The sequence below is a fragment of the Diadema setosum genome, chromosome 13, assembly GCF_964275005.1.
Source record: "Diadema setosum chromosome 13, eeDiaSeto1, whole genome shotgun sequence".
Lineage (NCBI taxonomy): Eukaryota > Metazoa > Echinodermata > Echinoidea > Diadematoida > Diadematidae > Diadema > Diadema setosum.
The window spans coordinates 2,944,798-2,970,169 of NC_092697.1; the positions used below are offsets into that span (position 1 = coordinate 2,944,798).

Genomic DNA, 25,372 nt, shown 5'->3' on the forward strand with positions numbered 1-25,372 from the left:
TATGCAAGAATTGCAGATCATAAAAATACCCATGAGATAATGGGTTCAAAATTGTAGGTAGTCAGAATAAATCCAACAATTACAGATATGTTTGCGTAATGCTTCAAAGATGTGGATTTTAAGCCTTCTATTTTTACAAAGAGTCATGTCTTATCAGGTACTATGAATTAGGGCTATTAACAGAAATTTATTACAGTCCTTTATTTTCTTTTTCTTAAATCTTGAAAATCACATGGAAGAAGACTCAATCAGCACGGCATCTGTAGGCATCTTCTAGGCGAGACCACATCCTCACAGCTGGTGGTTTTGATCTGATATCCATCTCCTATTCGGGGACCTGTCGTGTAAAGGAATGAGAGGTAGTAAGGTAGAGGATGGTATCAACAACTCAACTGATAACACTGGGAGAATCCATAAAGAAAATATTATGAAAAACACAAGCACAAGTTTTCTAAACACTGAGTCATTCTGGAGGTTAAAGTATATAAAAAAGCACAGAAGGTGAAAAAGGATTTGAAGAACGTTCCTATTTCCTCACCTCCCTCTGGACAATTAAAAAAAAAAGAATAGAGAAGTACTCTGAGAGCGCAGACCTCCACCAAGCATGCAGCTCATTTCCACCACTGATCTTGTTCTTCAGGCGTGCTGAAAGTTGCCCGATTTCCCAATATAGAAGCCTTTTGATAGGTCATAAACTTCCAGCTGCACGGCGTGCCTTAGCAGAAACCAGAGCACGCACTTTAATAGTGCGCCTATGAAAACCTCAAAAATGCGCAGCTTGTACTCCTAAGTTCGTTGACCATACCTACCACAATATCAAATATCCTTCATAAAATCCATAAAAATCCCCGGATCACCACCTTAATTTAATCATCTGTTACTTGTGTCATTCTCAACCTTTCCTGCAAGTTTCATTCAAATCCATTAACAACTTTTTGAGTTATTTTGCACACGGACAAACCAACAAATGCCGAAGAAAATATGGTGTACAATGTATAACCTCCTCCCTTGGCGGAGGTAAAAAAAACATATTATCCTCAAAAGTTGTCATCTCTATGCCATCAAAAACTGCAGTTGATTACTCTTTGCTGACAATTGCAGAATACCCCGCACAAATCATACTATTACATCGTTGGCGAGCCAACGATCTACGATGTGCTTCCCTGGCGAGCCAACGACCTACAATGTGAATTACCTAGTTGGCGAGCCAACGGCCTACGATATACTTCCCGTAACGTATGTGTGCATGCAATCTACCATAAAGACTACTGCACAATACCCCCCACAAAATATACTACTACATTGTTGGCGAGCCAACAATCTATGATGTGCTTCCTTTTACCTGGCAAGCCAACGACCTACGATGTGAATTACCTAGTTGGCGAGCCAACGGCCTACATATGTTTGCATGCCACCTACCATAAAGACTACTGTACTACATCGTTGGACATGTTGGTGAGCCAACGACCTACATGTACGATGTGGTTTAACTCTTGGCGAGCAAACGGATCTACGATGTGGTTTACCTCGTTGGCAGCCAACGACCTACGATGTGCTTCCGCTACGCCTACGCATGCAAGCCACCCATACCACATGTACTAGCTACGTCGTTGGCGAATTGAACCAACGCAAACGTATGATATGTGCTCCCCCTAGCTACGCATGCATGCGACCTTCCGTGTACATCGTTGGTGAACCAATGACCTACGATGTATATACCTAGCCAGCTCACGCCTATATACGTTACGTAACTCGATCATACATTGTACCACCATATGGCCATTACCTCCACAGCGCATGCGCATGCTGCACTATTTGTGTGTATACTTTAATAATTAGTAACTGGACTGTCTGTATTATATAACTCTTGTAACTTTCTAACTGTAAAAAGTATGACTTTAGGTTTTCCTTCTCCATAAAGATTCATTGTTTATACATGTAAACGCTTTGTGGGATATTATCAAATGTTTTCTTAAAATTATTCATTTTGAAATAAAAATGATAATTTTCATTTTTTTTTCATTTTCCATGCCATTTGCCCAAGGATTTCTTTAAAAAAAAGACAAACACCATCACAGCAACTCACTCACTCAAAGTATACTTAGAACCTAAGAATATTGATTGTGTTATTTTACAATATATATTTATTTCATGAAATGTGTTTGTGGGATTGTATTATGTGCTCTTAAATTTTTTAGTGATGAAATGAATATGTTAATTTTTTTTTTCACTATCATACAGTATTTATTCTAATAAATACAAACACCAACGCAGCAAGTCACTCACTCAAAGTATATGTACTTATAACATAAAATCATTGACTGTGTTATTACCTCTGCCAAGGGAGGAGGTTATGTTTTCGTTACCGTTGGTTTGTGTGTTCGTGTGTTCGTGTGTTTGTGTGTTTGTCCTTGTGCAAAATAACTCAAAAAGTAGTGAACGGATTTGGATGAAACTTGCAGGAAAGGTTTAGAATGATACAAGTAACAGATGATTAAATTTTGGTAGTGATCTGAGAATTCTGGGGGAATTTATGACAGATTTTTGATATTTTGGCAGGTAGGGTCAATGAACTTGGGAGTTCAGGCTGCCCGTATTTGAGGTTTGCATGCGCGCACTGAAGTGCGTGCTCTAGTTTCTGCTCGGGCGAGGCGCGCCATGCAGCTGAGGGTTTATGATGTAACAAAGGCTTCTATATTGGGAAATCTGGCGACTTTCAGCACACAATGCTATAAGTACGTATTGGTAGAAATCACTGAAATCTCTATGGTAGAACAAGATCAGTGGTGGAAATGAGCTGCATGCTTGCCGGAGGTCTGCGCTCTCAGAGTGCTTCTCTAGTTTTACAATATATATTTATTTCATGGAATGGGTTTGTGGGACTGTATTATGTGTTCTTAAAGTTTTCACTTCTGAATAAAGGATTATAATTTTTATATTTTGCTCACTATCAAGTATCATACCATTTGCTGGTCAGAGTATTTAACACAAACATCAAACATCAAGTCACTCACACCGAGTACGGTACTTATGACCTAAAATTATTGATTGACTGTGTTATTTTGTATTGTTATTCTCTTCTTGTAACACAAAATTCTTAACGCAACCAGTCACTCACTCATTTAAAGTATTCATATGACCCGGAATGATTGAATGAATTACATCACATGATAGTGTTACAATTCTCTCCTTTAATAGAATATTCAACATATTTACATATTCCCATACATAAACAAGATGTTTTGAAACTTGAGACATGATTCTATATTCACATATTAGTATATATATATGCATCTACATAATCAAGATTTGTTCAAAATTTACGACATGATACTAAAGAAAACTTGAGCTCAAAGTAATGTTATATTCATACATTAACATTCCGACATATAATACAGGTTTTGATATATATATCTAACCTTTTCAACATATTCACATATTTACATTTATACATAATAATTACATATTTACATGTACATGAATAAGATGTTTCGAATAAGAGACATGATTCTATATTTTCATATACACATTACATAATTAGGATTTTTTCAAATTTTGCGACATGATTCTAAAGAGAAATTGAGCTCAAAGTAATGTACAGTCACATTTATGTATTAGCATTCTGACATGTCTACATGCAGGTTTGGATATTCGCTTTACCTGTTTCATTAACATAATTTAGAGCACAACTATTCGTTATTGGATCAAAGTACATGTATTTAAAATCCTGAGTTACATGCCAAAATTAGAATTACATTTACCACTTTATTTCATGGGAATATGAAATATGTAATATAATTGAAGATCTTTCTATAACCGTCAAAAGTTATTTCAAAAATTTATTATTTGGATTCATATGTTTAAACCTATGGCTGCATAATACCTATATGCTATTTAAAGAAAAAACTTTTTTATGTTCATGACTATGCAACTTTTAATTAACACGAATTAAGATATGTATTTGAAAACAGGAATAAAAGGTAATATAGAAGCACTTCAAAATTATGGTTCATAAAATCAACGCAGATCTGCAATTATGTATAATTTATTTGAAATTTATGAATTAAACAACACCATTTATTGAAACGAAATATGCATTTAAGGAAGCTTTCATTCTACACATAGTGCTCGTATGCTGTTAGAATAGAATGCTCATATATTTTATTATATCAAAACGAGTATAATAAGCATTTGGAAACCCTTTTACATAAATATGAGAAGGTATATTACAAACATGGATTTATATATTCATATAATTATTTAAAATCTACTTGGATATATTTCAAAATCAAACTGAAAATGACATAACGAATGTCATTAAAACGTAGGTAAGCATGCATTTAGAAGTTCCAAAAAATATCACAAAGTTACATTATTCTTGAATCATTGTAAGAGTAAATTTAAATGTGTATTTGGTGAACCTACAATTTCAAAGAGAAACAACTTAGTGCGTTGAAAAGAAAATAAACTTTAAAATGAATCGATGATATATTAGATGAACCCTATGAAGGGAGTTATTCTTTCAGTTCTTCATTTACTCAGTTAAGATCGACTCCTTACTCTTTCCACTTGCAACTAGCGCACTCCTCATGTTACCAGTCACGCAGGATGGAATTTTCTTCAGGTATGCTGCACTGTACTCCTTTCTGCTCAGCAGGTCGAAATTGTCCCAGTCGATGACCTCAGGGTCGCGCTTGACAAATACAACGGAAGACTTGCTGCGTGATCCGCTGCGAATCAACGTCACCTCCCCGACGTCCTTCAGGTCCGACAGCGCCTTGGAGAACTCAACGCTGCTTACGCTCCTCATGGACTTGATGCACGTAGATTTGAAGGAACGGTAGGTCAGCACACTCCCCGGTGTTCTCGCAACAGCGGCAGCCACGGTGGTTGGTGTTGGTTGCTCTTTTGCCGGAGTGGTCACTTGGGCAGTCAAATCTCGAAGTTCCTGTAAACATCAAAATAAAATCGAGAAAAAGAATAATTAGATATACTAGATAATTACCTGCTTTAATTGAAATGGAAACAGTACTATCAGTGATTTACTTCAATCAAATTGAAAAAAAAAATAAATTTAAGAAAAAATAATTAGATTTACGAAATAATCACCTGCTATATAGACACAGTACTACATGTATTTAGTGATTAAGAGCAATTTAACTTGAAAATTATTTTACGATCAACTTGCAAAGATGTATTTTGATTATTAATATTTTGTCCATTTCTCAAATCCATACATATAGTATGTTAAAAATAATAAATGTGAAAATCATGAATGTAATCAAAAAAGTAAACATTTCCATATCCTTAAAAGTATCAGTTTTAAAAATTGCATGATATCTGCAATATAATTACATAATGGTTTAGGTTTAGATATATTACTTACCGTTAGAAAAGTCTCTTTCTGTCCCTCGATGTACTCGACAAACTTCTGAGCTGCCACGAGGCTTTCCATGCCGATCTCGTAGTCCGGTGAAGCAGGCGTAACCCCATTGAGCAGGTCCTCGATAACCGATGTCAGGACGTGGATTGGTGCAGCCAGCCGGACAATGAGGTCAAACTTCTTGGTCTGTGGTGGCGTCAGTCCTTAAATGATGGCCTGGTTGATTGATTCTATGTACTGTTCACATTCCTGTGTGAAAGAGTACTTCACTCCTTTCTTGTGAAAGTTCTCCACGATCTGCAGAACATGTGTAATTGCCGGCGATCCACAGTCGAGGAGACGACGGCGTGCTTCTCGCGTATTGCTAGGAAACGGTCGCAGACAGTCAGGGAAGTGGATTAAGAGTCTCTCCATCATGCCGCTTCCTATATCGAGAGCGGTCAGTTGGTGGGCTGCTGGTCCTGGTTGCGTTGCACCCAAGATGGAGAACGCACGTCCAGTTTCTATTTCTTGCTTGCTTTGAGTCACGTGTGTGGTCGAGACTTTCTCACCACTGAACAAGTGGCACAGCGTGGCGATATCCCCGGTCGCATTGTCTCCGTCATTCTTGGCCATCTTCAGGAGAACAGCGTGTATTTCGTTGGACACCATCATACCATTCCCCTGCACCAGACGCGTGAACAGTCCAGCTGACGCAGCCTTCCCGATGATGAGGGAGTTCGCGTCATCCAGTGCAGTTGCCAGTGCATGAAGATGGTCCGTGGTTCCCAATTGAATGGCCTGGGACTTCCCAGTCGAGGGAGGCCCTACGAAGACAATGTACATGTTGGCGTTTGTCGACATCCCATTGTATTTGATCGTTGATCTTTCCAAGATGAGGTACGCTGTTGTGGCTAAGATGCTGTCAACTAAGTACCCCTCACAGGTACTAATTGCCAGTGCGTGATCTCTGAAGTAGCCCCTTATGCCGACGGGAAACATACTACCGTAGTCAAAAGGTGATGCTCGTAGTCTTGAATGAAGGTTAGCCCGTGTCTTACAATTCTGCCTGGCCACCGCGGTCATGCAAGACATGATGGTACGTTTAGAAGAGAAATTTCGCAAAAATATCGAGAGTAAACTGTGCCCAACTATGAAACGAATGATTACACTTATCCTCATTACTCCTATTTATACCCTTATCTCTATGAAGTTCAATGAAAAGTTGTATAGCTTTGATCTCACGGTCAACACCGCGGCCTTTTGTTTGAGGATTACTGTAGAACGGTAAGCAAAGGTAAATTACCACATAACCACTGTCTTTTGTACTTCAAGACTAGCACGCGACTTATAATGGCAATTCGCCGTCATGTCATGTAACACAAAAGCTTTTGTTTCTTTTTGTATCTTAGAGTACATCAGAAAGTGTTAGAAGTTACCGGCAAGTGATTTGTATACAATGTGTTATCTGTGTATCGTATCAGTTCTGTATCTATATGTTTCCCTCCAAGAGACACCTTTTATAGCATTTTTTTCAGTCTGTGTCCTGGGTTTTGTTGTTAGCCTACATTTTTTTGTGGTCAAAATTTGACGTTTTTAAAACAAATAATAATTGAAATGAGAATTCATTATATTAACCTAAATTTCAGCGATGCCCACATAGATTGTTTCTCTATAACTGTGAAAACAGTGTACCTATAATAGTGTATGGTCATAATTCAAAACCTGGAAACGATTCTGTATGGCAAAGAGAAGACGCGCATCATTTAGATATATATCTCTATGGAGACTCCAGTTAACTTCCTCCATGCATGCATATACATAAAATTATAAATAGGATACGAAATATATGTATATCACTTTTGCTTTGTAATTAGTTCAGCAGGTGTTGTTGATGCCATTCGATCCTTTCCAGTTCACATCGTAGGTCGTTGGCTCGTTGGTAGCTATTTAGGGGGCAGGCAGTGACGTCATACTATGCGTCCTTGGACATCGTTGGTTCGTTGGACAGCTCACATCGTAGCTCACATCGTAGGTCGTTAGCTCGTGGGCAGATATTTTGGGGCAGTGACGTCACAGATGCATCCTTGGACATCGTTGGTTTGTTGGACATTGTTGGTTCATTGGCGGATAAATCAATCCTTTCCAATTCACATCATAGGTCGTTGGCTCGTGGGCAGCTATTTACGGGACAGGCAGTGACGTCATAGATGCGTCGTTGGACATCGTTGGTCCATTGGCAGCTATTCAATCCTTTCCACTTCACATCGTAGGTCATTGGCTCACTTTCATAACATGCTCTCGTAGTGTGGGGTGTTCTGTAGTTGTTCCCAATTTAGTATGGATCATGCAGAGTTGGCATAGCAGCATGTGGCAGTATTCTCTTATGTGTGTGTATGGTGGACGATTTCATTACATTGGCCCATACACCTTGCAAGGAGTGAAGTGGGAGGTGGATCTCTCTGGAATGTGGGGCCTCTATTGTATTTCTTTAACAGAAAATAAAGTGATTTGACTCTCTATAGTACTAAAGGGAATTGAATGATTACTCAAAATATTGCTCAGTTGGGATTGCTGGGAAATCTGCTATAGTACTTTAAGGGGCTGATGGAAGCTAAAAGAAAGAATAATGACAGAAAGAGAAAGGGAAAAACCCACACATTTTCAACTTGGTAAATGGAGGTCACTGACATCACTAGACAAGGAGAGAAAATTTGGTTTAAAGGAAAAAAAAAAGAAAGGAAGAAAGGAATTGTCTATCTGTTTACATGCAATACAAATTGCACACCACCGCAGACATCTTTGATGGGCTACCAATATATTTCACTGGCTACTGGTTATTGGACTCTACCAAGTCGGTATCAGGTGCCTTACTCACCGCAAGCTTGAGAGCCTGTTCCAAGTCCTGGATGAGATCCTCGACGTCCTCCAAACCCACAGAGAGTCGGATGAGACTGTTGTCGATGCCCAGCTCCTTGCGCTGCTCGGGAGGCACGGACGCATGTGTCATGACGCCACTGTGAACGACACAGAAACACCACGGAAACATGCTTGATACTACCTCATTGTGGGAAAAATACAAGGGCTGCATGACAAAATCAGAGGTGTACGCTAATAGCGTTTCTTGCTACTAAATCAGAAACATTCTCGGCATAAAACTTTTGCAAACTGGAGCAAACAGCTTTTTTTTTATAGCATAACTGCCATCCATGAAAAATTATGAGTATATTACATGTACTAGTAAAACAGGGATTTTTAACTTTTGCATGCATTTTTAATACTTTTGCGAGCCTTGGTGGCTCACAAAATTGGCAAAATTGTAACATACATGATAATTTCTGGTTTTACAGTATTTTTCATAATTTTATCCTAATTGCTGTAAAACCCAATAGGCAGGCTGCAGAGTGCAGTTTACCAGTGTCATCATGTGATAGTCTTCTATGTGCATGATATTACGGGCTGATTTTGCTACAACACACATTTCCCAAGGACACTTGCCGGAGTATACTCGGGACTCGTCCTAAAGAGTTAACTATTTGTGAGCGTGCATCACAAAACAAACAAAAAGTCGCAGCCCTTGATTTTTGTACGCGAGGTCTCAAAAAAGGTGAAATGGGTCAACCGAGTCAATGTTGAGTTTGTCATATTTTCTGAAAGAGCTTTCCTTTTTCTACATTATTCTTTAGTTTGGGATCATAACATGAATGGCAAATGGGGGGAGAGTAGAATAATCAGGTTTGTCTTTTGAGGCCCCTATTCATTTCTTGAAATCCTTTGCTCACTCTTCACTTTCAAATCTAATAACTTTTGAATGGATATTGCTACTTCTTTGAAAGTTGGCATTAATCATGGATAGAATGTGTTATTAGAGCACGCCTAATTTCAGCTTAATCTGATAATCTCTTCATTGTTGTTGCTCCTGTGGTTTACATCCTGTGTTTTGTCCCTTTCATCACACAGCTAGCATGGCTAGGTAAAGATTAAGCACTAGGTAAAGATTAAGCCCTGTACTTCAGAGCCTCTTTTGTCAGTTCACACTTTTCCAGAGTGTGTGCTTCTTTCCAGTATTTAGATAGGTTCGGGGAGTCCATTTGAGTTGAGTTATACATCATTTTAAAGCTTAGAGTCTGCTCTTTCAGAATCCGCCCTTAACTAAAAATCCATTTCTGGCGACTTTTTATTTGTTTTGTGATGCAGGATCACATTTTATACAAAAACAGAAACACCTGTAAAACGATGCAATTCTTGGTGGTGATAACAAACAACAACAATGAAGCTAAAGAAGTAGAAAAATATACAAGAAATTCCTCCTGACAAACGCAGAAAATTAACTAACAACCTAAAGGGTGCAAACTTGGTGGGATTTGTAAACCAACGTTAAATCTATGTGGACTTTTACAGTATTGGCAATAAACTTCATGCACTTTCTAAAGCACTGATGAGTTTCACCCTACTGTTTTCTGACAGGAAGTTTCTTTTGAGGAGGTTATATTCAATGCATGTCAGTGTTATGCCCAGCAGTTACTTGGACAATGTGCTACAGATGGCTATGCATACGGCAAGCCAAATATCTCATAAATAAATATCTCATTGAAAAACTCAGTTCATCCACTGATAAACTTTTTTTTTCAGTGACAAACTAAAGTTTACTGATCGATAAACCAAGCTTTATTATTTATGGGACATCTGGCTTGCCATATACCTGGAGTTTGGGATCACAGCAACACACAGCTCCCACATTATAGTGTACTTACGGCAGCTCAGCCAGACTCTCGTAACCCCCAAGGCTCTCAGCCAATGTGAAGATTTTGAGGCTCTTGAGGAAGACCTTGGAGTTCTCGAGGTCGCCCTTGAGGTAGAACGTCACCATGCCTCCAAATCCCCTCATTTGCCGCTTAAAGACCTCATACTGAGGATGACTGGGAAGACCTGGGGTTGGGTGGAAGGTCAAGATGGACAATCTTGTTTAAAAAAATTAAAACATCTAAAAATCTGAGACAAGCCACATCCAGGTTGGTTGGGACATATTTGCAAATGGTTGTAACATAATTTCTATGGCCTACTGGTGGTTAATCTTAAATGTGTGAAGAATGAGCATAGTTGCTGTCCTAGGATGAACAATGGCAATACAGGTTACTGTATACGCCATATATTCAGCGAGTCTAAATTTTTGCGAATCAGAAGATTTGCGATCGTGGAGTGCTGTACCGAATGAAGAAATGTATATATGCACGCCACATTCATATCGGGAACGGAGTCATTATTTTCCTGCGTCTTTAATTTCGTGAATAGCACCAGATTCGTGAAATTCAAGAAAATAAAAGCCTCGCAAAATATTTGGCGTATACAGTTACTCAAACCTAGCTTTTACTGTAAAGTAGATAAGAAAATAAACCCACTATCATTTCTTTCTTTTTTTATTCAGCACATATTGTCAGGTATAGTTAAGGTTTACATGAAAGTGATAAAAGGCAAAGCTCAAATTTAGAGAATGGGATTGACAGCATCCAAACTTTGCATTCCTTGCAAAATGTAATCCATGATGACTCAACAATGACACCAGTAACAATGGTGTTGAGTTTTTTTTATTCCTGAAATGCTAAAATATCCTGCCCGCTCTACGAAACACTTAATATCAAAGTGCAATATATTCAATGTGAGATCACAGAAAATTAAGACAAACATGGGAGATGATTTATCTTATATTTAACCCATAGTAGTAGTTATTAAAAGTCAATGTAACCGGCACTGTAAGGAGTGGAATGCGAAAGTATTTGCATGCTTTTATTTTTGCACTAGCTTCTGGTTGCGAAAAATGCGTGGAAAATTTCAGCACTGCAAAAATTTCTACTTCTACGGGAGTAGTCTTCAATGTGTTAATGTCAATTACCAGTTATTACCCATTGTCTGATGACTTTGAGGATGACTTTGAGTACACAATCCTCTAACCACAGGAAGCAATACCAAGTTTACAACTAACCAGATATCTTTTGTATAACTATTGAGGAAGGAATGGTCTCACAACATCTCAGGAAATTGCTGCTGAGAACGCCCAATCCTGTCTGAAACCCATTCTGCTGATCAGACCCACCTGGATATATGACCTTTCTGACCCGAGGATTGCTCTCCAGGGCCTTAGCAACGGCGAGGCCATTCTTGTAATGCTGCTTCATTCTGATGTGAAGCGTCTTCAGACCACGATTGACCAGGAAACAGTCAAATGGTGATGGAACACTGCCACCAGCTGTGAGTGATTCAGACACAAAATTTACAACAGTTTAGATGAAGTATGTCAAAACTCCCACGGCATAACTAATATATCAAAGATCATAATGTGAACAAACAATAATAAAACTAAAAATTTCAGCTTTGGAAAAGAAGCATAAACACAAAACTGGAACGAAACTAACAGACCAAACGAGACAAACAAAACACAAAAGGATAAGGAGGATCATGTGAAATTCATGCAACAGCAGTTAGGGAACTAAAGGCTGGGACAGAGCAGGTGAATACTGCTTATACAATAAAAGTGATCCAGTGTAGTAAATCTGAGTGAAAAATTGCACACTAGTCCCTGCCCCCCCCCCCCCCCATATGATAAGTGGTCCATATATGTTTGCCTTCTGTGTTTGTCATTTTACCTCTGACAAAGATTGTGCTGGGATCAAAAGTTCAAACCCCTTTTCAATCAGTATTGATAAAGTGTACAGAATTGGCAGAAAAATAGGGTCATTTTAAAGTTAAGAGTACAACTCCTACACTGGGTAGTAGAATTTGGCTTTGATCAAAGAGTGAGCAGCCTGCAGAGCCAGACTTGAGGTAATCCTCTTGCACCATGGCCAACATCTTCTAATATAAGAAAATATCTCTAGGGCCTCTTCAGAGTATTAAAACAAAGCTCTCTGTATCTGTCAGTTGTTGTGTGGGGAGGTATCCCTCTATCTGCACCTGTTTCAATACTCATTCACAGTGTTTATAGACCTCTAAAAACTTTTAATACAGGCATTCTGGTTAACAAAGATTTGCACCCTGTGTTCATCATGGTGACAATGAAAGATTGGAGAATCAAAAATTACTTTAGTGCAATGTTTAAACAATGCTTGGTCTTTTATCTGAGTCTTGAAATTATTATCATTGTTTGTTTGTTGTTGTCGTTTTGGGTTTTTTTTGTGTGTGTGTGTTTTTTTTTTGCTACAATACAACCTGTAGTGTTTGTGCAGTTTATGATAACTATAACATATCTCATTGGAGATACTGTCAACAGAATTTATCTGAACTTCTGCACAATCTTTGTTGGCAATATAGCCTTTGGAACAAGAAAGATAACACTCTGATTTGAAGCATCTCAATATGCCAGTAGCTTGTGATGCATAGGGGAGGGGAGGTGGTGGTTAAGCAAGAAATGTTTTGTCTAAAATCCATATGGCAATTTTGATTTATGTTTGACCAATTACATATCTGTCACAACTGCTCCATGCACTGGTGAGAATGTTAGTGTTTGCCTGATGTAATGGATTGCCACAATCTCTTGTAGTTTGTAGTCTTCACACCAATGTCATTGATATTAGAATAGCTGGTTGTGTTTATGTAAACGCCCACTCTCAAGTCAACCACTTGGAACTGGTCACTGAATTCATGCTGCCTGAAATGTACAAGATATAACCATACATCTGGTATACCTGTGATGCATAAAGAAGGGGGGGGGGGGGGGGTCACGGTGCCGATGATATGATGATACAACCTACTGTATGTCCTCTCAGAGATCAACATATCTTCTCAAAGACATCACAGGATTCCACAAAATCACCCCTTCGAGGTGATTCTACCGCAGGCCTACCAGTTCCCATAACCTATCATTTTATGCAGTAGGTGCAGTATGCATTCAGATGCAAACCTGCATGGAGGTTTTAATAAGTTGGCCTTTTTACTATTAAGTAAAATCAAAGTAACAGAATGGTAGCAATCTCATCAAAATTTGTCTTAAAGTAAGAAAGTTACTGAGTTATATTTACTCACAACCACAGGAATGCCAAGTACTTGTTACAGTGATGTTGATGTCACGGCTTTTCAATATCCCATTCATCCTTACACAAACTTATACTACACTAAAATTCTTTTTACATCATTCACATCATAATATATCATGATTATTTAGCCATGATGTCATGTTTTAGCTAATGTTATAGTTGGTGAATAACTGTCAAAAACCTAAAAATATCCAAAGTTGATGAGATTCAAACATCGAACATTACCTGATGATGTTCCATTTGTTAAAGGGATGGTACAGTATTGGTGGAGATGAGAATTGGGCTTTTAACTTTTTGCAAGATACCAAGAAAACATTTTTGATACAGTACAAAACATACCATTTTAAGAGGAATTCAAAGTTTATTTGATGAAAATCGGGTTTAGAATGACTGTAACATCTAAAAACAAAGTAAAACAAAGCGATCATAATAAAGTGTGGGTCCCACTCCTTATTAGAATCGCTCTTTTTTTAGATATCTCAGCCATTTCAAAACCAATTTTCATCAAATAAACATTGAATTTCTCATTATCTCACAAAAAAAAAAAAAAATGTTAGAAACATGAAATTAGGTCTCAACCAAAACTATACGATCCCTTTAAAGTTGACTTCAGCATGGTGTGGAATGGAACTATAGCAGAAATGTATTTTCTGTTTCTTGTTTTCAGGTCAGACCATTCAACCCTTTCCACCACCACCCCCCCCCCCCCCTTTTGCTCAATTCTATACTGTTTTTATTTTTTCAGCTTGTTTCATTTCACTCTGAATTTTCTCCCTATCTATAATTCTGTCTCAGGTTCAGGATATTGCATCTTTGTTCATCTTTATCCTTCACAGGTTGTCCATCTATGTCCTCTATAGAGACCATTAACCCTAAAAGGGCCGGGCTTTTTTGGCTATGCTCAGACCGGGGGATGTCTGCGGCCGTCAGATGGTAAAACGGTCTATCTCGAAAATTGCTGTTCTGAGAAAAATGACTTTAAAGTTTAGAGGTTTGAGCTTTTTTAGGAGATGGGTATAATGCATTTTTAGCAATGGGACACGAAGAAGCATATTAAACACTGATAACTGAAGAATTTTGTACTTATTTGGGGTTTTAATTATAAAATAAATGAGATTTTTGTGCAGATAGACTGTTTAACCACAGCACATGTATACACTCCCGCTACACATCATAAGATGGTAAAATGGTCTATCTTCTAGATAGACCACAAACACTATGTAAACTGGTCTAACTCGAAGATAGACCATTTTACCATCTGACAGCGATGATTTAAAAAAATCTCAGTTAAGAAGGTTATATGGTTTATGTAAAAGATAGCTCGTTTTACCTCCAAACGATATTACAGACAATGGGCTAACTCAAAGATAGACTGTTTCACCATCAAATCTGAGGGAAAAATACAAAAAAGTACCAAGATAGCGGAAATTATCTCTATTTTCTCGATAGCACCATTGGAAAGTGCACCCTCACATGTCCCAGAAAGTGAATTTACCTCAAAAAGTCAAATTTTCGAGTTATACCGTTTTACCATCTGACGGCCATCTGGTTGTGCATCTGTGGTTCATCTATGTATATTTGCATTCTGTGTCTTCATTTTGCCTCTGACATAGTTACTGCTAATATTGAAAGCTCACATCCCCTTTTTTGGCTCAAGTCTACTGCACTGCCTGGCTGTTCTTGAATATTAAAGCAATAAATGACAGCTCATTTCCCATGCTGGCTAAATGGAATATCTGTGAGCACCCACTGACAGAATAGATGATATGTAATCATTTCTACATAGTGATACAAGGAATCAAACATGCAGATGTATTTTTCTGAAATTAGGAGCCCTAAGAATTTCCCATCACAAATACAAACAATTCAACAGTGATACAAAAGGTCTGTAGTGGTATTCAGGTCACAAAAGCACAGACTGACTGCCCACTAAACATCAGTGACTCTACTTGACTCTACATGTCTCACCATACAGCTGGAAATGGAGTTTCTTGAAGATGTCCTCATCGTTGCAGGCGACCAATCCCATGACGACGTCTGAGTGGCCATTCATGTACTTGGTGGCAGAGTATAGGACAATGTCCGCCCCGTGGTCCAAAGGCCTCTAAAGTTGACAGTTAGGAGGGTAACAACAAAAAACTGTCAGTAATTGTATACACCATGTCACATATTTGAGAGTATTATCAAAAATTTTGTGAGTTGACCAATATTTGCAAAATAAAAGAAACACGCAAAAAAAAAAAAAAAAAAAAAAAGGTAGTCGCAACGCAAATTTAATGCAAATTGCTTCTGGGCTAGAAAAATTGCAATTGATTTGCTCTTTGATGAGGATTGATACCTACTGTAAAAGTGGAAATTTTCAGGGTGTCGAAATTTTCGCGCATTTCGCGCAACCAGACGCTAGCGTGAAAATAAAAGCATGCAAATATTTTTGCTTGCCATATGTTCCAGTAGACGATGTCTTGATTCCGTGGAATTAAAAACATGTGAAACACTTCTCAACCGGCTGAGCATGAAAAGTTAGCTGAGTGAAAATATCCACTTTTACAGTATTTCTCATTCCTTTGCTGTTATATATGATGTTAATTCAATCAAATGCATAGTTACCTAACAAATCAAAATTTGCAAAATGTAATATTCACAAAATATACAGCGTCTTAAAAGAAAGAAGCAGGTTTACCACTGCATTCACACTGATTACAGATGATTAACTCACTAAGACCTTGCAACAACTTATCATCATTTCACATCTACAGAGCTTCTTGGAAAGGGGGAAATTTATGTGGACATTGCAGGATGTTGGCCGTTCCACACAGGCACAACCTGTAGCAATGCAAGAGCAGCCATTGCAGTGTTGCAGTCTTTTTCCAACTTGATGTGCTCTGTTTGGCAACAGGCTCATGTGTCTGGAATCTAATTTTCAAAGATCAGAGATGATCTAATTTCGCTAGTCTTTATTGTATCACCACAACCTTCCAGGACCCTGTTTTATGAAGAGTTATAATTGATTACATAGTTGATTTCTATCATACGTCTATGGCAGTTTGTGTGGTATAAAGGGAATTTATCATCAATTATTATATCTTTTAATAAAACGGGGCCGTGTTGGACCAAGGCACATCGCCGCCTCTGAGTAGACTTACTAACTTTATAACCAACGGTAGGTGGAGTTTATTAAAGGGATCGTAGTTTTGGTTCAGACCTAATTTCAGGTTTCTAACATTTTTTGGTGAGATAATGAGAAACTTTTTATGAAATATGAAAGAGCATGTAATTCTACGAGGAATTAACGATTATTTGATGAAAATTGGTCTTGAAATGGCTGATATCAAAAAAAGAGCGATCGTAATAAAGTGTGGGTCTAACACTTTATTACGATCGCTCTTTATTATGATCGCTTAATTTTACTTTGTTGTTTCAGTCATTCCAAACCCGATTTTCATCAAATAAACTTTGAATTCCTCTTAAAATGGTAAGCTCTGTACTGTATCATAAGTGTTTTCTTGATATCTCGCAAAAAGTTAAAAGCCCAATTCTCATCTCCACCAATACTGTACCATCCCTTTAAATTGATTACTGAATTCTGATGTGAAAGCTTGGCCAGGTGTATGAAGGCTGAGTGCCTGGGCACATTGAGGGTTAACCAATGCTACATGGAGCACCCACATGTCAGTACGCTATGTGTACAGAGTGGAAAGCAAGCTTACCTGAAAGTAGGGTGAGCTGAATGTGTTGTCAGTAACCACGGCAACTCCCGGCTGTCGGTGGGCGATGTCACTGACCGCCTTGATGTCCACCACCTTTAAGGTAGGGTTGGTCGGTGTCTCCAGCCAAACAAACTGTAGAGGAAAAGTAAAAGTACACACAATCATTGCTTTGATAACAATACTGTTGTAATAATGTGTTTTTTCTCAATAATTAACAGTAGGAATTTGCAATGAAAAGTTCATTTACAATATTAAGCTACTGGATAAAATACACTTTCATCAGAAAGTGACATTTTAGCACAAACCACATTAATGTCACTGATTACTTGGTAGCTTTAAGAAGCATACACTAGTAAATGAAACAATGGGGAGAATAATGTATGCAAACTGTTTTTTGTTATTATATTTAGGTATGAGGATGAGCGGTCAATGCAAATGACACTGCTGACTTCAGTCACATGTTTGAGCAAATATGAGATAATGCCCAATATTTCTCCACTAAACCTTTCCTCATTCAGATATTATAATGTTAGGACTCCATAACATTCTGAAAAATGCACTATTTTATATACAGTGGACTCCCATTATAATGACATCCTTTTGGGACCAGCAGTTTTCTTTCATTATATCAAAATTTTGTTACATCTGAACAAATAAACAATGAATAAAAATAGAGCGGATAATGTTGCAGACTAAGTGTTTACTTTGTTGTACCAAGAATTTCATTATAACCATGTTCATAATAACGGGAGTGCACTGTATATTTATTTTTAGAGGGGGTAGTAGGGGTAGTGGTAATAATTTCTTTACTTGTTTGTGAATGTTTATTTTCTGTGTTTCCACTTTAATAGAGTTTTACTCAAAATTTTGAAGACTCATCAAGAATCAGCTGCTTATGCACTTTCCCTCACCTTCGTGTTCGGCCGCATGGCTGCTGCTACCCGCTCGGGGTACCGCGCATCGACAAACGTGGTCTCGACGTCAAACTTTGAGAGGATTTTCTGGAAGTAGCGGTTGGTGCCCCCGTAGATGTCATCCATGCTGATGAGGTGGTCGCCAGCTTGCATCAGGTGACAGATCGCCATGGTAGCACCAAGTCCAGAGCTAAAGGCTAATGCTGTATGGGTCATGGGAAGAGGAAGAGAGAAAAAAAAATGCTTCAACTACAGCAAAAACAAAATTACTTGTATAACATGATGAATAACAGAAATAATAATACTAACAGTGCTTAATACAAAATTTTAACAAATATCAAAACTTTTATGGCTTTCCTCTTCGACTTAAACACAAATACAGAAAGGAGATAAAGAAAGACTGCAAAATATTGTTCTTAAGTTGATGCTGAATAAGAACAAGTCACGTAGCAGAAACATACGCATGTATGCAAACTGGCCAACAGTGCTTGTGCTCATGTACAGTAGACCCCATTGCATGGAATTGGAATGAGGAATTGTGGAGGCCTCACAGCCTAGAGCAACTTGTGCTATCAAAAGCATAGTTGAGATATCGGGTGTATCCTGCTTTGCGTAGGTCCTAAAAAGAACACAATGAGGTTGTGGATTGGTGTGATGTTTCTGATAGTTTGATATTACTACTGAAACTCAAAAAATTATTTTGCTCTGGTTTCACTGTCTGGTAATAATTATCTTGATGTTAGTAACACTGACAATGCATGTTTTTACTCCTTAGTACATTTAAATAATCTATACTTGTTGCTGTTTTGCTGTTGCTGTTGTTTTGTTTTTGTTTTTGATGCTGTTGTTGTTGTTTGGTTGTGTCAAACATGAAAATTCAGCACTAGCCTATCACTACCAGTCACCCAAACATGCAGAGTACCAAATAATGAATGTTGACACTGAATAATCTAGTTCGCTCAAGAATAGGCAGGTGGGCGTGGTCAGTTTTATTACCATGCTTGGCTCCCTCGATAGCGGCAACACATGACTCCAGGCAGGTTCGTGTTGGGTTTCCCCCACGGCTGTACTCATATCCCTGTGATAAGGACAATTGGGGAAAATCATGTTGAAATCATCAACTACCACAACAAAATAATGTTTTCCAGCCAACACTGTATACACCACTGTACATGCCAACTCAAACAAGCTTTGGGTCTGTTTCATGGACGGATACAACCCAAAACACAATGCCTCTGACAGCTACAATGTATTGGGGTGGATGCATACAAAATGTACACAGTAACAACAATGACTTTCACTTGAAGGACAGAATTCGGCCTTGGGTGACACAATGTTTACAGAACACAAGGCTTGTACAATTGTACAGACCTATATTTTCGCAATAAGGAGGTCACAGACATTTTCACAAGTGGTTGTTGGTTTTTTCTTTCTTTTTGCTATTTGACACCAAGACTTACACGTAGATGCACTAATGCCTGTCCGTTCACAATATTTCCATGTGTTCTAAATTTGCGGCCCAACAGTGATTCCCAGAATTCACAAAAATTACAGCTTTAACGTTTATAGTAAAGTATGTAACATCCTAGAGATGATACATTGTACAACAAGCAGAATCTCTATCGCTCCTTATCTATTTCTCTCTCTCTCAAAAAAAAAAATAAATAAATAAATAAATAAAAAAAAATCCAGACCAAATAAGAAACACCTTGTACTACATGTAGGGCTGTACATGTATCCAATATATATATATATATATATATATATATATATATATATATATATTGTTTTGTTTTTGTTGTTGTTGTTAATAGTAGATAAATCCAAGTGATGGAGGATGCAGTTTCACAGTTAAGACAAAGTTTATTACTTTTGCTAGGGAAGCAGAACAGAATATTGTACTGTATGTATGAGCACTACAAATGTATGACTCATTCATGTATTCAGAATAATCATTTGACTAATTTCACTAAAAATTCAGTAACCTGTATACTTTTATGAAGATCATGATTTTATTTTTTGTTATCTAGAAACATATTTTTTTTAAACACATCAACTTTTCTGAGTCTGTGACAAGTTGAGTCTTAACAGATTTACCAGTACTTGAACATGGTTACTGCTTTTAAATGCCTCTTATGATCTCAACTAACTGACTGACAGTAATTTGACAAGCCTGGACAGAAAGTGTTGTATGATGCAGTGAAGTTTAGAACTATTTGATCAAAGTACAATGTACTGTATATTTAGAGTGTCTGGAAAGTTTCTGGTACAATTGCAGGAAGCTCACTAACGAGTTAGGGACACTGAGTTCACAGATAGTGGTGCTCTTGATAGGAAGTAATCCAATTCAGAGCACAGGAAGAGTTTTACATCCACCTGTCACCTTGTTACAGTAGCACCATCAGGTTGGTCACACACACCCTGTTTCAGAGTGTGTTGACCATCATTGCTTTTAATTTTTGGGATTACACTATGATTATCAGTAATCAATGGGAGGTGATGACCTGACAGTTGCAATGACTACCTACAGACGTACAAACTAAACATTCTTATTTTATCTGTACAGCTGTACAATGTACATGTACTCAAAAAAAAAAAAAAAAAAAAAAATGCCGCAGAGAAAAGGGTATTATAGAAGCAGAGCATGTACCGATAGTCTTGAAAGGAAAACTTCTAGATGAATTTTGTCTATTTCCAGAGCATTTTTATGACATGTACAAAATGTATTCTCCTCATTGAAATACTCATGAGTTTGCTTAAAACTTGCCCCCCCCCCCCCCCAAAAAAAAAAAAAAAAAAAAATTGATATGCACCAAAGGAAGTTCAGCATGATTGAATACATTGTATCATCTGTGTTTGAACTTTGGAATCTGCTTGAATGTGATCAACTGTGACAGCCATGCAGCCATATCACCTGAGGACAATAGTGTGTACACACTACACAGTATCAGGAAGTTGTCCAATCAGAGCAAAGAGACATGTCCCCACCCTCCTCCCACCTCCTCCTGTGTGCACTGATATTCAGTGACCCTATTCTTTCTTTCTTTGTTTTGAATAAGGGTCTACCTACTGGCAATTTTCCGCACAAAAGGCGTATTCTTCTTAACCCATATCGGGCCAACGCACTTGTGTATTTCAACAAACACTGCAGTGGCCCAGCACCGTTTGCACACACGCCGACAGGTAGACAACTCTCCAAACAATCGCTCTTCATTAGCAAACAGTAAAGAAAACATAGAAAAGTTATATATCATTTGAAAGAAGATAAACAGTTCAAGGCATGGGAAGCATCTCATCTCTTTTGGTCAAAAGGAATTACGTAAGAAAGATACATATTGTGTAGCTTCCAGTTAAAACAACCCACTTGGAGAGCTCACTGTCCTACATATTGTACATGAACAGTTCCACTACACTGTATTCTAAGGGAAACTAGCATTAAAAAATAATTTAATCAAACAATAAGATGTCCATGAAGTAAAATGAATTACCTGATCTCTAGTGTTCATGATCCTCAAAAAACTAGGAATTGAGCTATAGTATAGAGTTTCGTGTGTTTTTAATTCCGCGGAATCAAGACATCACGCACAGGAACGTATGGCAAGCAAAAATATTTGCGTGTTTTTATTTTCGCGCTAGTCTCTGGTTGCGCGAAATGCGCGAAAATTTCAACACCGCGAAAATTTCCACTTTTACAGTATTCATAACAGCATAGATATAAAAACCCTGCATTCTGCAGAGTCATCACATGATTCACATGTTTTAGCGTACACATTGTTTACACAGAACACACACCCTCATACATTGTAATTGGACAGTCACTATTCTTCATACTTGCCCATTCAGATAAGTGAATTTCAAAGTCCAGAGTGATTCTGCAGCATGTTTATTGCTACTGCCCCTCAAAAGTATTTTGTACATGAATTATTGACAGAAATAAAGCAGTGCATAAACTATAACTTGTACCAATGCTGTTTGCATAAAGATTTACATACTGGAAACCGACAATTTACTACAGAGGCTAGAACTGAATGCATCCTGTGTGAAATAGTTGCCAGCTTGTGAATCTCACAGCACCTTTTACTGAAGCTTGATATGATTTTGGGGTTATTACCAAGGTACGATGTAACTGTCTGACCAAGAACAGCATAAAGTCTATGATCATAATTTTCATCATTTAACAGTTTTGAAAGACTACTTGCATTCTTCCAAAGCAGGATTTTTAACAGCTGACAATGTACAATGTGTAGTGTTCAGCGGTACACTCTTGTACATCCAGCATGTTGCATTTGACTTCACTGTCAGTGTTGTTTTTCATGGGGATCAAGGAACAAATTACCAATGGACAGTGCACAAAGTCGGATGTTGCCTCCTACAACGTGCATACATGTGAAGAGTTTGTTTGCAAAAACCGATAAGTCCATTTTTGAAGATTTTGAATTAACGTCTCTGTCATAAAGTACAAAATAATACCTTTTAAGATATCATTGGTCATTACATATAAAGGTACATTTTTTAAGTTATGGTCAAAAGAAGCAAAAATTTTCTTATTATTCTCTTTATTTTTCTTGATCTTTAATCGCAAATATCTCCATTTGACAAATATGGACTTATCGGTTTTTGCAAACAAACGCTTCATGTAATACACTGCAGTTAATGTTTAACAAAAAGAAAAAAAAAACAAATAATACAATTGTAGTTCTTTCATAAATGAGGGTATGACAGTGATTTGCAAACATAAAGTACATGTATGAAGATTACTGTATCTCTCATTCCTTTCTTGTTTTAGACCACACTCCCCCCTACCCCCCCCCCCACCCGCTATTTCACAATCAATTCAATTTTACTCTGATACAATTGTACTTAAACTTCATTATCTGCAACTGTACTTTGTTACCCACACGATAGCATTGTGCAATATCTATCATAATGCATTGATCACTCCAATACTGCTTTTTGCTTATCGCATGGCCTTTCTACTTTCAAAGCCCCATTGTTTAACTAATGGTGATATCTACAATAACTGGTGGTTTGAACTCTCAAACACATTGGAATGTTAATGATCATATAATTAGCCTACAATGTAGTCAGCTTTAATGTACAATTTATTTGTTAAAACAAACACACACACACACACGCATGCATTGTACTTAATAATCCCAGGGAACATCTACTGTAAAAATGAATATTTTCGTGCCACTAATTTTTTGCGCTTGGCCGGGTAAGAAGAGTTTCGCATGTTTTTAATTCCGCGGAATCAAGACATCACGCACAGGAACATATGGCAAGCAAAAATATTCGCGTGCTTTTATTTTCGTGCTAGTTTCTGGTTGCACGAAATGCGCGAAAATTTCAACACCGCAAAAATTTCCACTTTTACAGTCGTCCAAAAGATTTCATTGGAATTTACCTGTGTTTGCTACTGTTCAAATGGTACCTGATAATTAACCCATTGAGGATGGTTTGATTTTGCTACAACACGCATTTCCCATAGTTTGAGGTAAATCGGACAATCGGTTCAAAAGTTATGAATTTTTGAAGTTTTTGTGCCGTAACCGGTGGATGAGAAGACTAGTGCAAACTTAGATGTCACATGCGTACAACAATATGAGGCAAATATAAAGAGAATTTCACAAAATGTAATCTTGTGAAAAAAGACACATTCCCCTGACTCGTTACCGACTAATGTTATGGGTAATATTATTCCCCCTGCCTTTAGAAAGAGGCAGGTCAAGTGTTCTTTTATTATGCGAAAAAAGTGAAAATATGTTGAATATTCTTTACATTTTTTTTATACTGTTGTACGCATTTATGACTCACAAGCTGTAGTAGTCTCCTCATCCAGCGGTTCCAACAAAAAATTTTAAAAATTCAGAACTTTTGCATTGATTGTCCAATTTTCCTCAAACTTTCACTGATGTGTTCTACTAATATTGTTGCATTCTCTCAATCGTTATGTTTATGACCGGTGAACTTGCCCTTTAACTACTCGCTCAATATGGGCCCCACCCCGCCCACGTGTTTTTTTTAGACGGCACAGATTGGGGAAACTAAAAATCTATCGGGGACCCTATCCCTAAACCTAACCCTAATCCTAACCCTAACCATCAAACCCTAACCCTAACCCTAACCCCAACCCTAACCCTAACCATAACCATAACCAAAAACCCTAACCCAACGTTTTTCCCATAGGTTTAAAGGGAAGATAAACCCCAAGAGCAATGTGGATTGAGTGAAAGCAGCAACATTAGTAGAACACATCAGTGAAAGTTTGAGGAAAATCGGACAATCGATGCAAAAGTTATGAATTTTTAAAGTTTTGGTGTTGGAACCGCTGGATGAGGAGACTACTAGAGGATATGACGTATGAGTGGACAACAATACAAAGAAAATATAAAGGAAATTCAACAAAAATTCACTTTTCTAGAATCATGAAAGAGCAATGGACCAACCTCTTTCAGAAAGCAGGGGGAATAATTGCTACCCTTAACATATGTCAATATCAATTTGATAGAATTTGTAATTTTCATGAAAAATGGATTTTTGTAGAATTTTCTTTATATTTTCTTGGTATTGTTGTCCACTCATACGTCATAACCTCTAGTAGTCTCCTCATCCAGCGGTTCCAACCACAAAACTTTAAAAATTCATAACTTTTGCATCGATTGTCCGATTTTCTTCAAACTTTCACTGATGTGTTCTAATAATGTTGCTGCTTTCACTCAATCCACATTGCTCTTGGGGTTTATCTTCCCTTTAACACGCGCCATGCCCCAATCTGTGCCGTCTTTAAAAAAAAACGCACCCCGCCCAGGTGTTCTTGCAATATGGTAGGCGATAGTCCACAGACAACATGCAACAGCCTTGTTGTTCTTGGTAGGCCTAACTGGTTACACTTGTATATCAACGCCTATGCCTGGTTCTATATCTATGTTCAAATATTTTTGGAGTGCACAATTGCCGTTTTCTTTTTCTTTTTCTTTTTTCGCAGAAAGGCTTAAAGAGGAGGGCACCCATAGGACAGATCCGGTCTCTAGACTTTTAACTAGATAACTTACCCCTGGCATAACTCCTGGAGAATCCTGCTTGAACGTGGTCGAGAGGGATATCAGCGGGACGACGGCTCGAGAGTTCCACTGCTCGGGCTCCTGCCCGGCGTGGATAGCAGCAGTGCCGAAGCCAGGAAACGGCACGAAATTATCCACGTCGTTTGATCCATTTTCCTCGGAGGTTCTCTGTCTCTTTGATGCCATGGTTTTTCACTTCTCAGGAATGTGGCCAAGAATGTGACAAATTCAGTTATGTTAGTCCCAACTTGTAGCTCTGCGTTAGTCCACGCCAGGAAGAAATTAGACCCCGACTCGG

The 25,372-nt window shown here is 37.9% G+C and overlaps 1 protein-coding gene across 1 annotated transcript; it reads right to left on the reverse strand.

The window, feature by feature from the left end:
* LOC140236669 (cystathionine gamma-lyase-like) lies at positions 1-25,372 on the reverse strand. The gene is made up of 9 exons (XM_072316593.1): positions 25,066-25,372; positions 19,007-19,088; positions 18,008-18,213; positions 17,097-17,228; positions 15,358-15,493; positions 11,454-11,606; positions 10,117-10,291; positions 8,241-8,379; positions 1-337 (listed from the first exon to the last, which is right to left on the reverse strand). Exons 1-9 carry the CDS (start codon positions 25,258-25,260, stop codon positions 326-328), a joined length of 1,230 nt encoding a protein of 409 aa, XP_072172694.1. The 5' UTR covers positions 25,261-25,372; the 3' UTR covers positions 1-325.

What these genes read in the sequence shown, in the direction of transcription:
- LOC140236669 (XM_072316593.1), bottom strand. Translation starts at nt 25,260, where the DNA reads ATGGCATCAAAGAGACAGAGAACCTCCGAGGAAAATGGATCAAACGAC. An exon ending in CCATGCGGCCGAACACGAAG is followed by an intron (nt 17,229 to 18,007) that starts GTGAGGGAAAGT and finishes TTTCCTCTACAG; the next exon opens with TTTGTTTGGCTGGAGACACC. An exon ending in GAGAGTCTGGCTGAGCTGCC is followed by an intron (nt 8,380 to 10,116) that starts GTAAGTACACTA and finishes TGTCGTTCACAG; the next exon opens with TGGCGTCATGACACATGCGT.